The following is a 23,472-nucleotide window of genomic DNA, read 5'->3' on the forward strand; positions in this document are numbered from 1 at the left end:
AAAGTGGGCGGAGTCATCACTGCACGGCTGCTGTGACTTTGTTTTACAACTTGTAAAGCAGTTGTTTTCAGTGTAACTGAATCATTAGAATCAGTTCATTAAAAACATTTGTTCAACTCCTCTGTTAAATATTGAAATTCTGGACCTTTGCCTGGTAACTGTTGGAGATGAACCCACGTTTTTGGGATTGTTAGATCTACAGTTCGGCTTTGTTCGGTTTGATTCTTGTGTCGGAGGCGATACGAGACGGTGGAAACACGGCAAAAGACAAGGGAGATGGATTTAGTGACTTTATGTGGCTTAATGTGGCTTCGATGAGTCCCCACAAGCCTTAGTGTTAATCATCTGCCTTCATACAGTGAGTAAAAAGTATAAACTACACTATTAAAAATAATGATGTGCTGCACTCGTCAGCCACTTCTGAAGCATTTTCTGTGTTAAAAACATTATATAATACCTAATATACTGTCTGCTTTCCAAAAAATAAACTTCCTTCATTCGTTTCATGGCACTCATACACAGACAAGACCTTAGTAATACATTTGTGAGCGTATTAAAGCCAAAGTGTGTGTGAAAGCGCCAGCTTCCTTCCTACACTGCATCCAGATTGTTGTCTGGACGAGAACACTGCAGTGGTTCTTTTGGCGTCTGTCACGTCTGTGTGTTCTAACTAAAACACCATCATCACAACGAGACTAGTGGTTGTTTCCGTCACGGAAAATAAAACAAATACTTTTGTTAACAGTAAGAAGGAATGTTTCTGTGGGTAAATATTGCTCTCAGATATTCACGTCGAGTGGATTTTCCCTGGTTCGAGCGGCGTCTTCAGTTTCCCGCCGACATTATGGACGACGGCAAAGAAGGCTGGCGCCGTTTTATCTCCTGCTGCAGCTGCTCCTTCAGGGTGGACACCTGCAGGAGAGACGGTGGTGAACAAACCTTCACTTTGTTTTTGGACTGTGGGAGGAAAACGGAGAACCTGGAGAAAACCCACACACACACGGGGGAGAACATGCAAACTCCACAAAGAAAGGCCCAAACAGGGAACCTTCTTGCTGCAAAACCCCCCCAAAACACCTCATTATTACGGTGCAGAGCAATAAGAACTCCCTTGAGTCAAAAACCTGCAAATAATTTCCACGTACACATGAATGGGAAACGGTTGAAAAAATGATCACAACCCAGGTCAGTTTGGAGCCTCACAGTGTCGTCATAGTTTAACGTAGAGATGCGATTGAAACTTTAAACAGGTCACAAGACTTCAGACTATTTTCACCTAAATCGAAGTTTTGATATCAATTACGGTTTTTAAACAATCACAGTTTAAGTTTTGTACTTTTTTTGAACGTTTTTATTACATTTTATAATCCCAAACATTTTTCAACAAACAACAAACTTTTCCTGCCTAGAATTTCCAACCTACACAGACATTTTTTACATAAAAACGTTGCTATGGTTGTCGTCTAACCCTGTGTGTTGTTTTCATTTTCATTTAACTTGCAGTTTTTCTTAAATTTACCTGAAAGCACGGAGAGTTCTGGTCAAACCTCCCATTGACTCCCATGTTAAAACTCAGCTTTGGAGTTTTAAAAAAAAATGAAGATGAGGGTGATTTTAAAACTAATTTGTCTTTCAATTCACACCCATATTTCCCACATTTATAATGTGGGAGCTCCTGAAAGTCTCCTGACGCTCACAAACCAAAGATTTCATCTGTATCATCAACCGTTCTTGAAATATGACAATTTTAAAACACGTTACTTTCTCTGTTTTTCACAAGTTTTGGACAGTTAGAAACAGGCGTTTGGAAGGGGGTGGGGAAAGTGGGGGAGGGGGAGGGGCTTGTGCAACCAGCTGCCAGAGTCAAGTGTTAAGGGTTGATTCCACAAAAATACTACTTTGTCTAAATACTAGATGAGTTTCAAAGGTTCAAATCAGCAGCAAGAAGCAGCCAAGATCAAAATTTCACCGCATAATTTTATAGTTTTTATTACTATTATTATTATTATTGTACCTTTATCAAAAATTTTTACTGTATTGAGAGTTTTCTTTTAACTTATTTCCCAGCTTTTGTGTTTTATTTTTGATTCCTTCGTCCTCACTGCTGAACGTTCAGCGAACAGCACATTTACTAATGTTCCCAGTGTTTTATTTAGTTTGTTGTTGATCTTGACATTTGGAGCTCTTTCATTCATAGACGATCACAGGAAAAGTGTCTGGAGAACTAGGTCAAGAGCAATTTAAGCTTTCTAACATGTCGCCCCTCTGGATTATCACTGGAACGTGTCCCAGTGCATGCTTGAACGCAGCTTAACCATTTGTGGGATGTTGGTCTTTTGTTGGTCTGTGTGTGTGTGTGTGTGTGTGTGTGTGTGTGTACCTGCTCCTCCAGGCCTTTGACTCGGTGTCTGTGAGCTCGTTCTCTGGTGCCCAGAGTTCGCTCGATGTCCCTGATGTCTGTCCTCAGTCTCTCCATCTCCCTCTGAGCTTCATCGCGCTGCTTCCCTAAACTCTCACAGAGGTTGTGCGACTGCTCTGTTTCAGCCAGCTGAGCCTGCTCATCACACACACACACACACACACACACACACATCAATGGAAGAGACCAAATGTGACCACAACAGAAAAGTGGAACAAGTCCTGGCAGAGCATTGCTACGTTCGTTGTTAAGTTTCAAAACCAAAATGAAGCTTTCCCACAAATATGCAGCAAACTGCTTTGAAGGAACCTTTTGATGTGGTTGTGTCAAAGAAATGAAGAAAAAACGAGTTAAGAAACAACTTATTACTTGATTTTTGATGCAGAGGTTGTTTTTTTTACGTTACTGTGGGTGTGTTTTTGCTTTTCATTTCTAGAATATTTTATCCATTTTTTAATGCATATTGTTAACATGTATGCATATTGTGCATGGGTTATTTTTAATTAATTAATATTTGATATGTATGGAAAGGACTGATGTAGAAAATGTATAAACATTTTTATAGCTTCATTTTTTATGAACACATTTTGGTACTCTAGGTGTGTTAATGTAACCATTTTGAAGGGTTAACAGTAAGTGAAATGAAAAATCATTAGATTCCCTAAGATTATAATTTTTAAACTGTAATAAGTGTTATTTTATTGTTGTTTAATACAAGGTTGTGGACTTGGTAAGTTAAGTAAAATTTTGAGAGGTTTTTGCAGTTCTGATAAGACAGCAAAACCATGCTCGCTCACAAAGAGACAAGCAGCAACAAACAATAAACAATATACATATATATGTATATATATATGTATATGTATATATATATATATATATATATATATATATATACACACACATACTATGTGCATGTCCTCTCCCACCTGCAGAATGAGTATCTGTTGCTGTGCCTCCTGCAGCTCCTGCTCAGTTGTGTTCAGTGAGCGATCTAAGCGACTCCTCTCTGCAGAGAGCCGCATGCTGCCCTCTTCAGTCTTCAGCTTCTGACGTTCAACCTACAAACACGTTTTTTATAACAAACACGTGAAAACCTGATTGGGATTTTAGTGCTGGTGCTTCTTGGCATTATAGATCTGGGAACACGTCTGTGAGAGATCCCAGTGCTGACCTTATCCAGCGTGTTCCTCAGTGCATTCTTGTCCTTCTCCAGCCTCACAGCCTGTCGCTCGGCATCTTTCTTCTCCATCTCGAGCATGGCGAGCGCTCGCTGCAGCCCACGCAGCCTCTCCTCTAGAGTGGCCCGCTCTGTCTGAGCCGACTGGACGCCGTGCTGAGCCTCCGCCAGAGCAGCCGAGCGCTGACGCAGGGCCTGATGAACAGAACACAATAATGGCATCAGGATTAGGACATGTGAGGTCGTGGTACAAAAACACTCTCAAAACTTTTCAAATGAATCTCCAATGTAGACCCAAATGTTTCCTCTCCTTTGGTAAAGGCATCTTTGAGAGGGGTAGCGAGGCTTTCTGCCTCATTGGGTAAGTGGTGCAACAGGCATCTATGTGTGAGAATGCTGGATCTCCACCTCTTTCGTGTTGGTGAGCTCAGCCTCCAGCTCCTCTCGTCTCTGCTCACTCTGGTTCAGATCACTCTGCAGACTTTGGACCTTCTCAGTGAGGGCGGAGATGTTCGTCCTCGCTTCAGAAGACGACGCCCGCACTTCATCCACGCGTTCCTTGGTGGCACAGAGGAATAATCGTCAACTCTTTTCGTCCACTTTCTTTCCAGACTTGTCTCCCGCCCCCTCAGTTTCACTCACTTGTAGATGTGTCCTGTCCTGCTCAGCCACACTCAGCGTCTTCTGCAGAGCAACCAGACGACTGTGTGCGCTGCTGTGAGACGCCGCCACTTCCTGAAGGCTCTGGTTGAGAGAAGTACTTTTCTCTCGGAGTAAAGATTCGCCTTCCTGAGCTTTGAGCAGAGCCTGGTTCAGCCTCTCCACCTCCCTCTGCAGCAGAGACACACGGGCTTCTCCATCTGCCACCTGCAGTTCACAAGCATAACATTCATAAGCAATTAAGCACTGCAATTATCAGCAAGAAATCTACAATAAACTAGGACTGCAGTGATGAAAGAGCCCTTGGGGAGTGCAGCAGTTCCCTGACCTCAGTTCCATCCATGTTTCGCCTTAGGGGGCGCTATAGAGCCCTGGGTCCTGTTGGGTCAAGTTTGTGTGTTCGGTGTTGGCCTCTTGTGCCACGTATGAAGTTTCGAGACGATCAGTCGACGTATGGCGAGGTTATAGGGCACTTCCTGTTTCGTGGCGAATGGTCGAAATTCGCCAAACTTCCAGTGGTTGCCTTGGCCGCGCCCCCTTTTGAATTTCGCAAAACCTTTAGATCTTTTTGTCTTTGATGTGTCTAGAACAAATTGTCGCGTTTTTTATGTTGGAACGATAAACGCGCTGAGGCTAGTTTGTTCATCGATGGACCAAGATGGACTCCAAATTCAAAATGGCCGACTTCCTGTTGAGTTGAGGCCGTGGTCCCAATTGACTTTTTTGTTCGTCTTGGGCTGTGACATCGTCCCACCAAGTTTCGTGAAATTTTGTGCAACTGAGTTTTGGCTTGATCCATCAGCCTTAGGGGGGCGCTTTAGAGCCCCGGTGCAACACACAGGTCTGACCATCATGACAATATTGCAATTTCATCCAACCTGACCTCCATGCCAAGTTTCTGGAGTTTTTATGCACGTTAACCCTCTCAAAATCTTAGTATGGATGAAGACACGGAGCTGAACTTTAATCACTTTCAAATGAAAACCGTTGTGTGGATGAAGCTGATGATTATGGGCCTGTTGCACCTGTTTGAGGAGCGAGTCATGTCGGTCCTGGGAGGCCTGGCTCTCTGCCTCTCTGTCTCCCAGGCTCAGTTTGAGTCTCTGCAGCTCCCCCTCCAGACTGCGTCTGCCCAGTTCCAGCCTGGTGGCCCGAGCCTCGGCCGCTTCCAGCGCCTCCCGCAGCCGCTTCCTCTCCGCCTCCAGGCGCACCTCAGCCGCACGCTGCTTGTTGAGCTGATCCTGCAGTGATTTGGGGGGAGGACAGAGGAGGACAGAGGAGGACAGATCATATTTTAAAGGCCATATTTCTTTGTATATATCAGTGCTGTCAGCAGTTTTATTCCTGAAAGAGCGCCCTCCTGTGGTAGAGAAGGAGAATTGTTGTGAAAGGTGCTGGCATTAGTTGCTGACATATGGAGACACCGCAAGAGGTGTAACCCTGTGTGTGTGTGTGTGTGGCATCTGTTGTTATTATTACATTCCCCCTGTCAGCTTTTACCATGTGGAGATCATGATAAATCACTGTGCTCACTCCTCTGTGTGTGTGTGTGTGTGTGTGTACCTGTGTGTGTGTGTGTGTCTGGGTATCTGTGTGTACCTGTGTGTGTGTGTGTGTGTGTGTGTGTGTGTGTGTGTGTGTGTGTACCTGTGTGTGTTTCTTATCCAGGTCAGAAGCCTGCAGCACTCGCTCTAACTCCTTCACCCTGTCGGTGAGCGCTCTCCTCTCCTTGTCTCCTCTCCTCACCATCTCCTCCTGCTGCTGGAGCAAAATCTGAGTTGTGGTCAGACGCTCGTCCAGACCGCGCCGCCCTGTGATCACACACACACACACACACACACACACACAATGTTAATCATCAACCAACAGTGGCCTTTTAATTTCAGTTTAGTTTAAAGTTGTGATTTGTTTTCTTTACATCTGGTCAGTGGTTGTCTCCCAACTGGAAGATCAGGGGTTCTACAGGAGGACATGTCCTTGAGCAAAACCATAGACTGTACATTAAAAGTGGACCTAGTTTGAAACGTGACCTGCTACTGGATGGTACTAGCTGTCTCTGTACTCGTATGTGCTGTACTTCATCATCTGTTTCCTTTAAATGGAAACATCATTTACAGTAAGGAAATATCATGTGCTATAAAGGAAGAGCTCAAACTAGCAAGTGAGACCATTAACTCTCCAGGAGAGTTCATTCTATCCTTCTTCCTGGTTTGCTTTTCAAATTGGAAGACATTTTTAATGCACAGTCTATGGCAGGGGTGTCAAACTTAAATGACCTGGGGGCCAATGAGCAACTAGTCTGGACAAGAGGGGGCTGGTCTGGGGGGTGGGGGGGCGGGAGTGTTGTTCAGTAGAGTGTGGTCTATAGGACCTAAAAATTATAACACAATATTCCATCATGATATCACAGTAAAGATATTCACAGAATTTCAAAGTAAAAGTGCTTGTTTTGATATGGAACGTTCAGAATAATGACATCAAACACAGATAAATGAATGTAAAACTAGGTAAATAATAACGTGCACAACAGTAACTGTTTTTTACCTTCTTGATATTCCTGAATGGCGTTTTGCAGCTGAGTGAGACGACTCTGAGCGGAGTCTCTTTCCCGCGTCAGCTCTTCCACCTCCCGCTGCACGGCCAGCAGCTGACATCGAGCGTCATCCTTCAAAAACAGAAGACAAAAAAAACAACTATTATAAGATTTACATCGTATAAATTTAGGGTGGTGGTGGTGCTGTTGTTATTTGTATGCCTGCGTGTTGTGCGGCTCTTTTACCCGCTCCTTCTGTGCGTCTCGCAGGTCCTTGAGGAAGTCTCTCAGTCCACTCCGCAGCGTCTCCGGGTCCAGCTCGGGCTGAGGGAGCGGCAGCGGAGTTTCCCCTCTCTCAGGAGAAACCGCTCCTGAGCCTAAAGTGTTGTCAGGCGTGCTTCCTCGAAAACCTTTGACGTAAACATTTGCAGAAACATCAGGTTTGTAAAACAGTGACAAACGACTTTCAAAGAGGAAGAAGCTGCATAAGAAGAAGTTTTGGAAAGAAATCCACTCGATACTGACAGAGGGTGAGAGGACAGAAGTGGATCCAAGTGCAGAAGGAGGTCGTGCAGGGGAGGAGGGGGTAAGGTAAGGACAGAAGACGCTCTTGGAAGAGCTGGGTCTTTAAGAGCTTCTTGAAGACAGACAGAGACGCCCTTGTTCTGGTAGCGCTCTAATTGCTTTCATTTCATTTAAATCACCTTAATAAAAATATCAACTAAGAAGAACAATGATGAAGTCACACTTGCATGTTTCATTCTTACCTTTAGGAGGCGACAGTGAGGAGCGCAGTGGTGAGATGCTGTGGTGGCGTGACATGTTGCCGGGGGACGTGGAGCTCCCGCCCGGGCTCCTCCCCCGACCTCCTCTGCCGGACGCTCCGATCCCCAGCGTGCGCGTCAGCGCCGACTGGAGGCTGCTCAGGCGAAACTCCAGCTCCCTCCTGCCGACCTCTGCGCGGGTCAGCTCGGCCTCCGTGGCGACCAGGCGACCCTGAGCCTCGCTCAGCTGCAGACCGCACTGGGCGGCGGAGTCCTGGGCGGCCTGCGCGCGCACCGACAGGTTCTTGGCTTCGTCCTGAAGCTTCTTCTCGCAGCCGCGCGCCTCCTGCAGCTGAGCCGTCAGCTCCCTCTCGCAGCCACGCCAGCCGGACTCGGACTCCAGCAGACGCTTCTGAATCAGAGAAAGCTATAACAAAAAAGAAAAAGGGAATAATTAAAGACAGGATTCAGGGATGAATCTCTCTTCCTTCATTCTCACCTCCTTTTTCAGCGAGACTCGAGCTGCTTCAGCTTCAGTTAACTTCTGCTTCAGGAGGAAAGAGTCTCTCCCCCTCTCTTCTTCTCTTTGCTCCTCCAGTGAGAGACGAGTTTGCAGCTCTGCCACCTCCCTGGCTTTCTGCTCCTTCTCTCCCTCCAGGACCTTCAGCTGTGATCCAGAAATGTGGAATTCAAATTGTATTGTGGTTCATTTCATTCTGAATAAATGTGATAATCTAAGTTTTGGGACAGCCGGTGTGTGTGTGTGTGTGTGTGTGTGTGTGTGTGCGACCTGTCTGCGGAGCTCCTGCAGTTCTCTACGAGCTTCAAGTCGTGACCTCTCCACTTCCCTCAGGCAGCTGCGGAGCTCCATCACCTCCTTCTGAGCGGATGAGAAATTCTCTTCCAGCACTGCCAGCCTCTGCTCCTTCTCCTCACACTGTCGCTTCACACTGAGACACAGACACACTCACTCAGACACACTCACTCCTAACTTGTGTCTTATTTTGTGTCTTGGTTTTTTTGTGCGTTACCCGATTCTCTCCGTTTCTACATTCCGCAGCGTTTCCCGCAGCAGAGTGTTGGACTGGCCGAGAGTGTCTCTCTCCTTGCCGGCGTCCAGGAGGCTGCGCCGCAGCTCCGCGCTCTCCCTGCGGTGGTTTTCCGTCACATCCTGGGTTTGGCCGAGGCGACGCTCCGTGTCCAGCAGGTCCCGTCTCAGCTGGTCTCGGCTCTCCTCGGTCGCTGAGAGAGAAGCTCGGCACTGCTCCAGCTGGAGGGTGAGACTGCAGTTTGTTACGAGGTCATGGAACTGAAGGGGTCGTGATTATTTATCACGCACACGGTTCACACGTGGGGGTTTTAAAACATCACAAAACGATTTCAGATACTCTCCTGCACCAAAGTCCACAGAGAAAACCAGGGATTTTACATCACAGTGCACAGGAGTTGTTGAGTGTGTTACTTTGTGACTTTCTGTGTTTGAAATCCTTCATTTAGACTCACTTCAGCAACACACAACATACAAAACAAGGCAACAATAGACCAGCAACTCCCCGTCAGTGACAGCTGAAAATGCTGATTTTCTCCATGGACTTTGGTGCAGGAAAGTGAGTGGTTTACAAGGTGACAGAGACGATAAAGCAGTTCATATGTGTTCTAAAGATAGTGCAGAATTAAAGGAACACTTCACCGCTCATTTAAGCACATTTCAAAGAGAACATTATTATTGGTCCGACTTTTCTGTTTAGTTTCATTAACGATGAAGAAATTGTCAACATTTTTCTAATGGAGTTACTTAAGATTTGGTTGATGATACAAATTTATTGCAGATTTATGCAAAAGTGTGTTAAGTTTACTATAAACATACATGTATAGCATTATGCAGCATGACTTATGCTTGGTTCTGTGATCAGATACCTCTTTGAGAGCAACATCCGCGCGCGACTGAAGGTCGGCACGACTCTCCCGCAGACTGTGGAGCTCACGCTGGCGTTCCAAGGTCGCGTCGTCCAGCTGAGAGCGAAGCTCCAGCAGCTCAGAGCTCAGAGCGCTCACTCTGGCCTGGAGGAAAAAAACAAAACGCTGTCAACAACAACAACAACAACAACAACAACATCAATTCAAATTCAGACAGGAAGTGCTGTCACCTGCTCCTCCTCCTTGTAATGTGCCGCTTCTCTGGACGTCCTCTCCGCCTCCAGGGCTGCAGCCGACAGTTCCGCCTGCAGACTGGACACCCTGTCAGACAACGCTGTTTTCTCTGCCTCCCTCAGAAAAAGAGCCTGGGAAGAGTCAGATTAACACACAGATGGACCATGATGCACAAGTAACTGCTTTCCTTACTTTATCTGCTTAATCTAAAGGATTTACTGCGCTGGTTATTGCACAAAAACAATAACCAAAATAAATCCCATATGTTCTGTTTCATATGTCCAGTATTACAAAGTCACATTATACAGACATGTTCAATATTAATTCTATCTTCCTATTGGAGGTCATAATTGCTCAATAACACGTCATCAGGAGTATGAATGTGTTATTCTTTTAGCAGCTCATGGTTCAAACCACTGTTGTACACAGAGTTCATAGAGAGGAGTTTCCGACCTGTTGTTTCTCAGTCTCCGCCTGCAGCAGACTCTGATCTCTGTCGTGCTGGAGACTCCTCAGCTGGTCCTGCAGCTCCTCCCTGTCTCTCTGCGCTCTGTGGAGATGATCCTCCGTCTCCTGCCTGAGCTTATTCACGGCGACCTCGTGCTCCATCAGCAGTTTGTGCCGGATGACTTCCTGTTAAAACACCTCAGACATTACGATTCCAGACGTAGAATTATTGGACTTTAAGCATCACACTGAACCTCCTGACCTTTTCTGACACGAGTCTCTGCACTTCCTCCTGGTGTTCAGAGATGGCCTTGCGTAGAGCCTGCTGGGCCTCCAGCTGTGCAGTGTTTAGAGAGTGAGTCAGAGCTTGTTTCTCCCTCTCAGCCTGAGCCAACGCATTCTCCCCGTCGGACTGAAGGCGCCTCTGTTCAGCTGCAAAAGGAAAACCAAACAGTCGTCAAACTACTGTCCAACCAGGTCCAACCAGGTCCAACCAGGTCCAGCCTTTCCTCGTGGTCACTCACCGGCAGCCGTCTCAACGCGGACTCGAAGGCTCTGGTTCTCGGTCTCCAGCTGCTCTCTGCGTGACTCCACCTGAGCGAGCTGCTGCTGCACCTCAAACAGACTGGTCTCCAGGGACTCCCGCTCAGACCTCAGGGGATTAACACACAAAGTTACACACACACACACACCAACAAGACGTGTTCAAAGCAAAACGGTGCTGCAGACAAACAACCTGAACACACCTGAACGCGGCCAGCTCCTCCGAGAGCACGGTGTTCTCTCTCTCGGACGCCGTGAGCTGCACCACCAAGCCCGCTTTGTCTCGGGCCAGTTCTGCCCGACCGCGGCCCACCTCCTCCAGGGCCACCTCGTTCCTCTGACCCTCTCCTCGGGCGAGGCTCAGCTCTGACCCCAGCGAGGTCACCTCGCCACAGAGCTGTCAGAGGGTGAAGTGGGGAAAGAAACATGCGGTCATCTCCAGGAAATACAGTTTATTATAACCTTTGACCTTTTTGTCCACACTTTTGCACGTCAAAAGCTGTGAAGGGAAACTAAATAATCCATCTGTACCGACCCGCCTTTCTGTTGTGTTACCTAGCACACTGGTTCAGCACCTGATGGGAGGTTCTAGACCCAATATAGTCCGGGCAACAATGGAAATAGAGTGTGTAAAACACAAAATGTGCCATTTTTGGATATAAAAATGTGCTATAACATCATTTCTGGTAAGATTTCATGCTATTTACATAAGTGACACGGCTATCACCATCTAGGCCAGGGGTCTCAAACTCAAATGACCTGTGGGCCAATGACTGACTCGTCTGGTCAGTCGGGGGCCAGAAAAGTAAAAAAAAAAGCCCAACTTTTTTTGGAAAAGCAACAGTTGCGGTGGACGATATGAGCTCAAAATTATAAATCAATATGCCGTATTAATTCCTTTTTTTTAATATGCACTCTATTGCCTCATGTGAGCTTTTCCCTCTTTTACTTCTTCTGTCTTTTATCCATTATTCTGTACAGCACGTTGGTCCACTGTGTTTGTTTTAAAGTGCTTTACAAATAAAGTTGGATTGGATCATTTCAAAATATACGTGCTTGTTTCAATATGGAACAATCAAAACAAACATATTTATGACGCAAAATGTATCTATTCATTTAATTAAAAAAAAACATATAGAAATGACTCATTACAATTTGAGGGCCACATGAAATCGATTGGAAGGCCATATGTGGCCCCCGGGCCGCAACTTTGAGACCACTGATCAACATAATCTACGTTCTCCCCGTGTGTGTGTGTGTGGGTTTTCTGCAGTTTCTCCCTTCCTATATCAAGTGGGACTGGCACCAGCGACCCCCGCAGCCCTGATGTGGATGTGATGTATAACCTTTAATCTACCTGTGTGACTCTCTCCTGCAGCTTAAATCTCTCGGCCCTGAGAGTCTGGAGCTCCGCCTCCAGCCCCGCCCGGCTCAGCTCGACATCCTGCAGGGACTGCTGCAGGGTGACGCGCGCCGAGTCCAGCTCCAGCCGGTCCTGCTCCAGCCGGACCAGCTCGTCTCGGAGGGTCAACTTCTCCTGCTCTGCCTCGCGTTTCTGAGACAGCAGGAGGGATTTCTCCTCCTCCAGCTGACAGTGACATCGACAGAGAGACAGTGAATGTCTAACAGCAGCTTTAATCAAGAGTTAAATGTCATTTCCACGAGTAAAAGGATTCATTTCTCTTGCCTGGAGGATGTAGGCGTTGAGGTTGGTCTTGTCGATGACCAGGCCTTCGTTCATGCTGCCCATTTTGGCCAGAGAGTCCCTGAGACCTGCGGCCTCAGACTGCAGCTTGTTGAAGAGCAGCGAGAGCTCTGCATTACCGCTCTCCGCCTGAAGGGGACAGCGGTGGTCGTAACGTGAGAGAAGACGACGCACAGAATAAAATCAATAAACATTAAATGGGGGTTTGAGAGTCTTCTCTTACTTTGGCGAGTGCCTCAGTGAGTTGGGCTTTCTCCCGCTCCAGGAGCTGCCTCTCAACCTCCCCCTGCTGGTGAGTTTCCTTCACTGCAGACAGCTCTCCGCGCTGAGCAGACGCTCGACTCTCACTCTGGTCCCACTGCTTCTGTCTGGATCGGTTAGTGGAAGACCTTTAGCATCTGTGGGTCATCGTTGTTTTATCGTGTTTTATTGTGCGTATGTGTGTGAGAGTCTCGGTGGATTCTGGATTAAGAGGACTGATCAACCCAGCTGCGGTGGACTTGCAGTGGTTAGTTTAGTCTGTTGTTACAAGTTCACCTGTGATCGTATGTACGCTGTATGTTGGCAGCACTAGACGTCGTGGATTAACTTAATCACTGTTGATGATCCGACTTACATCCTCTGAGTCTCCGCCTTCGCCCGGTCTCTCTCCTGGACGGCGACCTCCCTCTCCTCCCTCTCGTGCTCTCGCTCCCGCTGCGTGGACGCCACCAGCCGCTGTAGCTTCTCACAGTCCATCTGCAGGAGGAGGTTGCTGCTCTGAGCGGCCTGAACGTTCTTCTCCAGACTCACCTTCTCACTGCCAGGTCCACGGCGTATATGTAGGAGAGAACACATCGTGGAGTTGTAGTTAACAAGCCCTGCAGGACTCAATGGTTAAAAACGGTGTGTGCACCTGGTCAGTGTGTCTCGCTCCTGCTTCAGACGCTCCTTTTCTCTGTGCGCGCTCTCCCTCTCTCTCTGTGCAGCGTCTCTCTCTCTCTGCAGAGCTTGGTTCTGTTGCTCCGCAGCTCTTCTGCTCGCGTCTGCCTCTGAAAGCTGCTTTCGCAGTTGTTGTAATGAAGACTGGACCGAGATGAGACGCCCTCGAACGTCCTGCAACAGAGGGGAGGAAATGTCGTGTTAGTTAAATATAACAAACGTGGCAGAGGTTTAAATCTGCGCGGTGACCTTAGGAAAAAAAACTGTTAAAAATCAGTTTCGGAGTTTAAAAAAAATAAATAAATGAAGACAAGGGTGATTTTAAAACTGTAACTTTTCTCTCAATTCACACCTGTTTTTGACAAATTGAAATGTGGGAGCTCCTGAAAGCCTTGAAACACGTTGCTTTCCTCTATTTTATTATCAAAGCCTCTCTGTTATGTCTTTATTTTGTTTGTAAGACTTTAATAAAAGAGGTTTTAGCTGTGCTAAACGTGCAGACCCATCGACACCCCGACTTCTGCCATTTATACCAAATTAGACCAAACACCATCATGTACAAACTCTCCTAAAATCACCTGCAGCTGGAGCGTCTTGTTTGCGACCGCAGAGCGCAGCGCCGAGAGCGCCGCCTCCGGGAGAGCAGAGAGACGAGAGGGGGAGGACGACCTCAGGGGAGAGGAGGAGCGGTGGGCGGAGGAGGAGGAGCCAAGCATCAGGGACAGCAGCAGAGACGCAGAGTTGTCCTGGTCCGCTTCTGACGACGACTCTCCGTCCGACAAAACTGTCTGTGGAAGAATATTAAAATGAAGCGCTCCCGTCCCAGTGGTGTAACAGTGTGTGTGTTAAGTGTCTTTTTTTGACCTGAGCAATGTCTCGCAGCGTGTCCAACAACGCTTCAGTGTGGACTCTCATCGTCTGCATGTCAGTCTCATCGCTGCCGCTCTGCTCCTGCAGGGAAACCAGAGTAATTAAGCACACGTTCCACATTAAAGCGAGGTTTCACCGCCTTTATCACCTCTCTCACCTCAAGCCTTCTCATCAGTGCTGCACTTTCTCTCTCCTGCTCTTCCATTTGGCCCTTTAGTCTCTCGCCCTCTCGCACTGAATCCGATAACCTGGTCGTTAAAAACGAGAAATCATTGTGTGTAACTTCTAACAAGGTTCATGACGGGGATTGAACTGTGAGTTTTAGACCATGAAAGCACAAATCACCTGCCATTGTTCCAGGAGACAATAAAGACAATGAGTGGGACTTTTGACACTCACTTCCCAACGACGACTAACCTGGCACTGAGCTCACTTCTCTCCGTGTCTGTCGTGGCCTGAAGTCTCATCATCTCCATCACCCGCTCCCTCAGCTGCTGCTCCAGCTGAACCCTCAGAGCTTTCTCCCGCTCCAGAACCAGAGCCGCTCCCCCCTCGCGGCTGTGCAGCGTGGTGGACAGACTTGCACACGACACCTGAGCGGAGTGGGACACGCGAGACAGCTCGTTGCGCATTTCTGACAAGTCTCTGGAATTTAAAGAGAGAGGGAGGAAGGAGAGGGAGGAGAGGGAGGAGAGGGAGGAGAGGGAGGAGGAAAACGTTAGACAATGTAAATAAGCAGCTTTTCCAAAAATGCAAACAATGTGTAGTTTACAAATGACCTCTCAGTGGCGCTCTTCAGTTCACAGACATGCCTCCTGAACCCGACCACCTGTCGCCATAGCATCAGCAAACGACCGTGCTCACTGCTGAAGTAACTGTGGAAAGACTGAGAGAAAGAATGGAGATAAAACAACACATAAACTATCTTAAATTCACTTTTTAAGATAAGATAAGATAAGATAAGATAAGATAAGTCCTTTATTTGTCCCGCAGTGGGGACATTGACATTGTTACAGCAGCAAAGACAGTAAAGATAAAGATAATAAATAATAAACATGCATGACCAAAAAATGTACAGTATATAAAGATTTTAACTGCAAGGACTATAAAAAAAATATTTAAAATAGAATGTAGAATGTACATTATATACAGTTTGCCTAATATACTCAGTACGGACTTGCTATATACAGTATAAATAAACATTTTGTTACGTATGTTTTGTCTAATGATGATATGTTACTCATTCTCACTGCATCCCGGAGTCTTTGAGCCGCACGGTGCAGGAACAGCAGCAGCTGTGAGTGGCACATGTCGGCGGTTGTTTACGGCGCGCTTGATTTTCAACAGCGAACAATCGCGTTCATTAAATTATTTGTTCAATAGCGCACCACTATTTCACAGCCAGGTTCATTTTGAGCAGTAGGATCCACTTCTAAAGGTTGTCACGTGCGCTTCTTGGCATTTTCGTGGCGCTGACAACATTCATTTATATCTTTTTAAAGTTGGGCGCTGACAACATTTATTTATATCTTTTTAAAGTCGGGCGCTGACAACATTCATTTATATCTTTTTAAAGTTGGGCACTGACAACATTCATTTATATCTTTTTAAAGTCGGGCGCTGACAACATTCATTTATACCTTTTTAAAGTCGGGCGCTGACAACATTCATTTATATCAAAAACAAAAATGTACAAAACAGCAAAAAATGTCAAATGTAAAGGTCCTCCTCTCTCTCACCTCTTCTTCTCTCCTCCAGTCAGACTCCTTCTGCTCCAGCTCCTCTCTGGCTTTTGTCCAGTCAGTGGTGAGCCTGCGGATGTCCTGGCTGAGAGCCTCGTTGGCCAGACCTGCCTGCTCCAACTGCTCCCTGAGCATCGCATTCACTGCAGACAGACTGCTGCTCCTGAAAACACACAAGAGACACACACAGACATCTTAACTGTGGTCGACGGCGTCAGCGTCGGGTTGGGGGAGAAAACTGAAACATGTATGTTGTTTTTCACCTCTGTTGTTCTTCCTCCAGACGGATCAGAGCATCCTCCAGGTTGCTGCTCGTCTCGTCGTGATGGCGACCGTTCGATGTTTCACTGTGACTCTAAAACGGGAGCATGTGTGTGTCATGAAAAGTAAAAGAACTGTGCGGATAGAGAGCGATCACAAAATCACTTACACTCGGCCTGTGTTTCTCCAGTTCAGACGACTTCTCCTGCAGCATCTGCTCCACATCCACACACTTCTTTTTGTACTGAAGCACCTGCAGAAGCAGCACAGACACACAGTATGTAGCTGCGTATATACATATATATCTATATATAGATATATATATAGACTCCATCATCATAGTAAAAGTACAACAAAGTCAGACCTTGGCCTGCAGCTTCTGCACGAGCTGCGCCTGCCTCTGCTGACCCTCCTGGTACGCGGTGAGTTTCCGCTTGTAGGCGGCTTGCTCCTCTTCCAGCCGCCTGCGCAGATCCACGTTCTGCTGAGCCAGGCTGCGAGACTCCGGCGAGTCCTGGTCCCCGTCTACGGTGTCGAAACGTAGCGACTGCTCCAGCTGTGGGTTTGAACAGAACTGAGAGGTGAGGGCGATGTTTGAGACGGAACGTTGGTTCTTTTGCTCTGAAAGAAAAAAAGCAGCGGCAGTTCAGGAGGTTTAAGGTTTAATTATTAGTAATTACACAAAAAGATGCAATGTTTTCATTGCACCATTATTATCCTCGTGGTAATTAAACATTTCATTTATTTTCAGTGTCAGAGTGAACGCCACACGGGCGTCTGTCTCTACCGTGACCTTGACCTTTGACCACAAAGTCATCCAAGTCATTCAATTACTAGTAAAAACAAGAAACTCTAACTACTATTAGGGGAAAATGACTTGTTTCAAGCTAAATGATCTGCAAGTGCAGCAAGAAAATAGCACTTGTTAAGTTTCCTTTAAACATGAAAAACATCTTAAGTATCTTCAGCCTTAATAAGTAAAAAAAATGGTGTGATAAGATAAATACACTGAATTCAAGTCAATTACACGAGTAGATATTTACATTTATAGAGTAAATGAATTTATGGAGCATCTCAAAAATGGGTACCATACTAAATTTGTAATAATACTTTCTACAGTAGAGTTTTATCAAGGGCCTGGTTTCAGTCAGAGGCCTCATTTAGACCTAGAATTACCTTTTATTACCTTTATCTAACCAGGAAAATCCCACTGAGATTAAGAACCTCTTTTTCAAGGGAGTCCTGGCCAAGACAGGCAGCAGCAAATACTAAACAACTCAACACTCAATTACAAAAGACAAATAAAAAAATTATAAGAAACAAGTGCATGGTGTGGAGTCGGCCTCAAGAACTCTCAGTTTGGATTTAAAAGCGCTCAAATCTGTCTGGGATGCGTCTCCTGTGACTAAACGTGATTAGATGTTATATCCAAATACACACAGATGTGGCGTCTGTTCACAAGAACAAAAATCATACTTTTAGCCAGTGTGACGACAGAGAGGAGTCCATTTGTGCGACTGGTAGAGACATGAAATAAGAGTTTAAAAGAGAGAAATCCATGTTAATTCAATGTACAAGTGTAAGAATGATGTGAAACTGCAGCTCCTCAGAGGAGGCAGCTGCTCATGTGTCCTGAGGATGGATTGACATTCGTGCATGCTCAGGAATGTTGGTCCTCAAAGCGACGTGTGTTTCTGTCTGAAGTCGCATTCAGGCGCGTTCACATCTGTACTGTCAGCATGTGACTAACCATTATTTTCATCATCGATTAATCTGTCGATTATTTTCTCGATGGATCGATGAATCGTTTGGTTCATAAAATATCAGAAAACCTTAAAAAATGTGGGTCGTGTTTGTCAAACATGGAAATGATGATGTTCTCAAAAGTCTTGTTTTGTCCACAAACCAAAATGATTAACTTTTGATGATTTCTTTGTTATCCAGAGCAAAGAAATGAAGAAAATATTCACATGTAAGGAGCTTAAACTATCAGAAATCTTGTTTTAATCATGAAAAAAACTTCAAACCGATTATCGATAATCAAAATAGTTATCGATTAATTTAGTAATCAATTAATAATCGATTAATTGATTCAGCTCTAGACGGGATCACTCCAGACAACCATTCAGAAGTCTAATCAGAGTCGTCTTTTAGCTCCAAACCCGCGTGTTTCCTTCTGTAATCTTCAACCCAGAAGGAAATGTGTTGCCCACCTATTCACCCACCCACCACTGCACCTCCTTCCTCTCCACTGAAGCCCCTGTTTACAGTTACCCAGGGCGACAGACACCATGGCAACATGCTACTTCAACTCATTCCAGCCCCCGTCACCTGGGAGACGAGCAGAAACCTCAAGAAGACAAAGAAATGCCAAGAAAAATGGAAAGAGCCACAGCGGCTACTGTCTGTGTGTAAACACGTGTCACTTCCTGTGTCTGAGCTTCTGAGTGTTTGTCCCCGTGCACATGTGACCGCGCCGCCGTTTCCTTACCCTCTCACTGATGGCGCCGTACTTGATGGCGAGCTCGTCGCGGTCGGCTCGGCTGTGTGCCAGCAGGTCCTCCAGCCTCGCCAGCTCCCCCTGCAGCACGCGGTTCTCCTCCTGCAGGGACATCACCGAGGACATGGCCGCCGACGCTACAGGGCAAACAGAAGATTTGAATTCTTGATGATTTGATGGCGACGTATAGGACTGAGGGCCACGCACAGCTCTCACTGAGGTTCTTGGTGACGATCTCTCGCACTCGTGCTGGCAGACATGTGGGGGGGGCGTCGGGTGAAGGGCCCCGGACCGTTAACCTCTTCTCCTCAGACAAAACGCTCTCCTCCAGCCTCTGTGTAGAGAACACACACACACACACACACACACACACACACACACACACGGTTAGAGAGTGGAACATTTAACATGTCAAGTAGGAAAACCGTGAGAGACGAGAGGAAATATGAAGTTCAGTGTGCAGGAAGTGAACAGCAGTGACACAAAACTGAAAACACAACACTGTGCTCCAAAACTAAGACGCCAAATGACAAAATATACAATTTAATTGTGCATTAGATTAAAAACAACAACAACAACAACTTAGATTTAGTCGGTTGTGGTGCAGACTTTTGTTTCCTGACATGTTTTTGTAATATTGCACCATTTTTTGTGGCGTAAGTGAAAATGTCTGCATTTTTTAGGGCTGTTATGTCGATTAATCCAGGATTTAATTCGACAATGGATTAATCAGTTTGACTGTTTTTTTCCAGCTTCTTAAATGTGAGTATTTTCTGGATTCTTTGCTCCATTTAACAACATAATAGTAAATTCATTTGCAGACAAAACACGAGATCCTCATTTTCCAGGTTTGGTAAACAAAGATCAACATTTTACAGACTAAACAAGTACTCAATTAATCGATAACTATTATTGAACTCACATGACCCAAAAGATGCGACTAATATTACACAAAAACACTAAATGAACTTAATTAAAAAAAAAGAATAGTTCCTGAATAAACATTTTTTTTTACAATTATCACAATAATATCAGAAGTCGCAAAGACGTTGGTCCAGATAATCGTGACATGACACTTTCATTTCATCTCACGCGTTAAAAATGAAAAGCAAACACACACACACACACACATGCAGAGGTAAGCACAATAATGTTCTACTCAGTGCACATTAATAAGCCATGGGACATGATGATGATGATGATGATGATGATGGAGGAGGAGGAGGAGTGGGAGCACCTCACCTGAATCACAGACTCCAGTTTGTTGGAGTTGGGTCCAGAGTTCTCCGCAGCACTCATGGCCGTGGCAGGATTAAGGATTAACCCAGAATAAAGTCGTCATAGGTTTAACGACGACTGAGGTTGAAAATAAAACAAAAATCACTGAACTTTTCTATCGTTTCAACCTGATTTTTGTCGTTGTTGTTGCGTCAAAGTTTGGTCACAGAGGAGCCGCAGCGACTGACCCTCCTCCTCCAGAACAGACACAGGCACAGATTGAGGACAGCGGGATTAGTAGGTTTAAAGATATACACGCCTCCTCCTCCTCCTCTTCCTCCTCCTCCTTCACTACACTCTCACTCACTCACTGGCAGGGACAACACACACACACACACACACACATCACTGCTGTTCATCTGCACAAAGCTAAAAATAAAACATTTAAATCTACCTTCACCCTAAACATCTAAGGTGTTTATAACACAGGTGTATTAAGTTTGAGACCTCTGCATTAGACTGATCACTACCACTTGTAGGAAGTTAGCATGCTGCAACAGCTTTGTTGCCATGGCAGCCATCAACAACACCCTCCCCCCCACTAGTTTCATTATAAGTCAGTAAAATGCAAATGTATTTAAAACTAGTCAATTCCACGGCGAAGTTTTGATTGTGCCAATGTGTACAAGCCCCTCCCCCTCCCTGATCACCCCTCCCCCTTCCAAACACCTGTTTCTAACTGTCCAAAATGGTGAAAAACAGGGAAAGCAACATGTTTTAAAGTTGTCGTATTTCAAGAACGATCAGTGATACAGATTACATTTTTGGTTTGTGAGCGTCAGGAGGCTTTCAGGAGCTCCCCCGTCTAAGTTTGGGAAAAACGGGTATAAATAAAACAGAGAAATGACACTTTTAAAATCACCCTCGTCTCCATTTTTTTTAAAAGACTCCAGAGCTGAGTTTTAACATGGGAGTCAAAGGGAGGTTTGAGCAGAAGTCTTTGCACTTTTAGGTGATTTTAAGAAAAACTGCAAGTCATATGAGAATGGAAACAACACACGGGGTTAGACGACAACCATGGCAACATTTTTATGTAGAAAATCTCTGTGTAGGTTGGAAATTGTGGAGAGGAAAAGAGTTTGTTTAGAGATTTATGTGATTATGATGCACAATACGTAAAAACAATCTGAAAACATGCAAAAAAAGTACCAAACTTTAGCTGCGATTGTTTAAAAAACGTAATAGGTATCTAAACTCTGATTTCAGTAAGAAAAGTTCCAAGTCTTTTGACGAGTTTAAAGTTTCAACCACGTCTCTACGTTAAAGTGTGACCACACTGTGTGGCTCCAAAATGGACTGGGTTGTGAGATTTTATCTGACCGTTTCCCATTCATGTGTATGTGGAAATTCTTTGCAGTTTTTTGCAAATGTTGTCGCCATGGTTACTAAATGGTTGAAAATGCATGGAGTTTGCTTAATGTGTGGTTCAGACTCCAGGCAGCAAGAAAACAGACAAAATAAATCACAGCAAATCCTACACCTTGAACTGAAAGGTTATTGTTATTTTGTTTTTTCACATTTTCATTCATAAAGATATTGTGACAACTTCATTTTCACAGCAATGTGTTTAAACACGTAAAAGTTAAACTATAACAACGTTAAATAGACATAATAGTCTGCTCTCCACCAGCGTGGTGTTTGGATTGTCATAGTTACAGACAAGAGGATCATTGTGTCAATACCAGACACACACACACACACACACACACACACACACACACACAGTCAAATGGCATTCCCTAAAACCCTAAAACCAAGTCTTAACCCGTGAAATGCCCTTTAACTACGGCAACTATTGGTTTTAACATTTAATCAGTACACAGGAAAATGAGTTGGTTTTGATGAGTTTTGATTATGCTTAGTTTTAGTTTAGTTTCATGAGGTTTATTCATTATTATTTATGTTGTTATGTTCATGTGTGTCTTTAGTCTGTTGGCTAATTGATTTTTTGACCTTTCACACTAACTGCATCCAGCCTGAGTCGTATCATGATGCACAGTTTGCACTTCAGGCTACTTTCTTCTAGACTGTTAAACTTAAATTTGATTGAGCGATGGTTGTTCATCATCTGTCCTCATAAATTTTTAAAATGGCATCTTTTGTTGGGGTTTTTAATGACACACAATACTTATTATGAGCCTTCTTTTTTTGCATCGAGCACCTGGCAAATACTCCTAAAATACTAAAACTAAGCATTTACAAAAAAATAAAAGCTAGCAAACCCGCTCTAAAACCGAAATTAAACTAAAAACAATTAGTCAAAACTATTATAACCTTGATCTGCATGACTTAAAAGTGCTTTAGTTGTGTTTATTTGACCTGAAATGACAGTTTGGTAGATAGTTAACCTCCAGTCACTCATCATCATCATCATCTGCTGCTTCCTCCTCTGTTCTCGTTTGTTCCCCTCACACTAATATTAAGGTAAAAGGTTCCTGTGTCTTTTATTCACCACCAACATCCTCTTTATCCAAACACAGTGAGACAGAGCACGAGGACACGCCCAAGTTTTCAAAAAGTCTGTGTCAGGAGTTGGAGGAGGCGCGAGGAGCAGAAGCACGAGGAGAAGAAGAGCGTGAACTTTAAACTGCAGCAGCAGCATTTCAAACATCATCATCATCATCATCATCATCACAACCTCATTATATCACAAGAGCAACAGCGAGTGTGAACCACAGCCTGGACGCAAACGCACCACAGACACATTTCCTCTCCGTGGTGCGTTCACGGTCCCGTAACACACTTCCTCTGTGTGATAATGATAATAACCACAAAACCTCACCTCGAGCCATCCTCGGCGTGCTAGGCGTGTATCCTGCTGCCCTGTGGGACGAAACTCACGTCCACAGCAGTTATTATTATTCTTCCACAGCTCCAATCATCAGCTGTTTCCAGTCTCGTCCACACAATCACAAGCCTCCTCCTCCTCCTCCTCCTCCTCCTCCTCCCCCCGCTCCTGCTGCATGTGCATGTGCTTTTTCCGGGGAGGGACTTCCACTGACAGACAGACATCACTGCACACTCGGTGTGGATTTAGCGTGGAAAGTAACCCTGAAAACACTCTGGTCTCAGGCCATTTTACTTTTAAATTATTGGGTAAACATCATATTAATTCAAAACTAAAACGAATGGAAGAATTGCCTGATTAAAAATTAGTTGAAAAAGTATGTCATCTTTTAAAATCCTTTTCCGAAAATAAAATAATCTATATCTGAATATACAGTCATATCACAAAGTTGTTTTTTTTTATTTATTTATTTTTAACTTTATTTGTGATATTGGGGAAAATAAATCCAGAAAAAAGTACATTTCACTGGGTTTTTCTGCATCTAGGGACCACATTAGACCAGATCCAGATCCAAAAACCTCTAAACCTGCTTAAGACTTGTCTGTCTTAAATGTGAATATTTCCTTTGTTTTTTTGCTGCATTTGACAAAGAAATCGTTCAAACTGAATCATTGTGGTTTGTGGACAAATCGAGACATTCGAAACCAAGCGGT

General features: G+C 45.0%; 1 protein-coding gene across 1 annotated transcript; it reads right to left on the reverse strand.

The window, feature by feature from the left end:
* Positions 1 to 277: 277 nt before the first annotated feature.
* On the reverse strand, positions 278 to 22,898 carry LOC131460460 (rootletin-like). The gene is made up of 38 exons (XM_058630986.1): positions 22,754 to 22,898; positions 19,936 to 20,166; positions 18,901 to 19,027; positions 18,685 to 18,830; positions 16,558 to 16,749; positions 16,363 to 16,446; positions 16,196 to 16,287; positions 15,930 to 16,095; positions 14,970 to 15,076; positions 14,608 to 14,835; positions 14,348 to 14,438; positions 14,185 to 14,271; positions 13,899 to 14,108; positions 13,295 to 13,494; positions 13,016 to 13,198; positions 12,623 to 12,767; positions 12,382 to 12,528; positions 12,052 to 12,282; positions 10,898 to 11,091; positions 10,676 to 10,803; positions 10,414 to 10,583; positions 10,158 to 10,337; positions 9,701 to 9,835; positions 9,471 to 9,614; positions 8,585 to 8,823; positions 8,344 to 8,503; positions 8,053 to 8,220; positions 7,557 to 7,980; positions 7,036 to 7,199; positions 6,801 to 6,921; positions 5,904 to 6,067; positions 5,282 to 5,497; positions 4,239 to 4,463; positions 4,005 to 4,154; positions 3,591 to 3,791; positions 3,346 to 3,477; positions 2,381 to 2,554; positions 278 to 912 (listed from the first exon to the last, which is right to left on the reverse strand). The coding sequence occupies exons 2-38, from the start codon at positions 19,990 to 19,992 to the stop codon at positions 826 to 828; spliced, it is 6,069 nt and encodes a 2,022-aa protein (XP_058486969.1). The 5' UTR covers positions 19,993 to 20,166; positions 22,754 to 22,898; the 3' UTR covers positions 278 to 825.
* Positions 22,899 to 23,472: the final 574 nt, after the last annotated feature.

Source organism: Solea solea, chromosome 6 (assembly GCF_958295425.1).
Source record: "Solea solea chromosome 6, fSolSol10.1, whole genome shotgun sequence".
Taxonomy (NCBI): Eukaryota; Metazoa; Chordata; class Actinopteri; order Pleuronectiformes; family Soleidae; genus Solea; species Solea solea.

Excerpts from the sequence above, each read along its gene's own strand:
- LOC131460460 (XM_058630986.1), bottom strand. The coding sequence starts at position 19,992 with ATGAGTGCTGCGGAGAACTCTGGACCCAACTCCAACAAACTGGAGTCT. Across the intron at positions 16,288-16,362 it reads TGGAGAAACACAGGCCGAGT|AGTCACAGTGAAACATCGAA; the intron begins GTAAGTGATTTT and ends CTCCCGTTTTAG. Across the intron at positions 6,922-7,035 it reads GAGACGCACAGAAGGAGCGG|GATGACGCTCGATGTCAGCT; the intron begins GTAAAAGAGCCG and ends CTGTTTTTGAAG.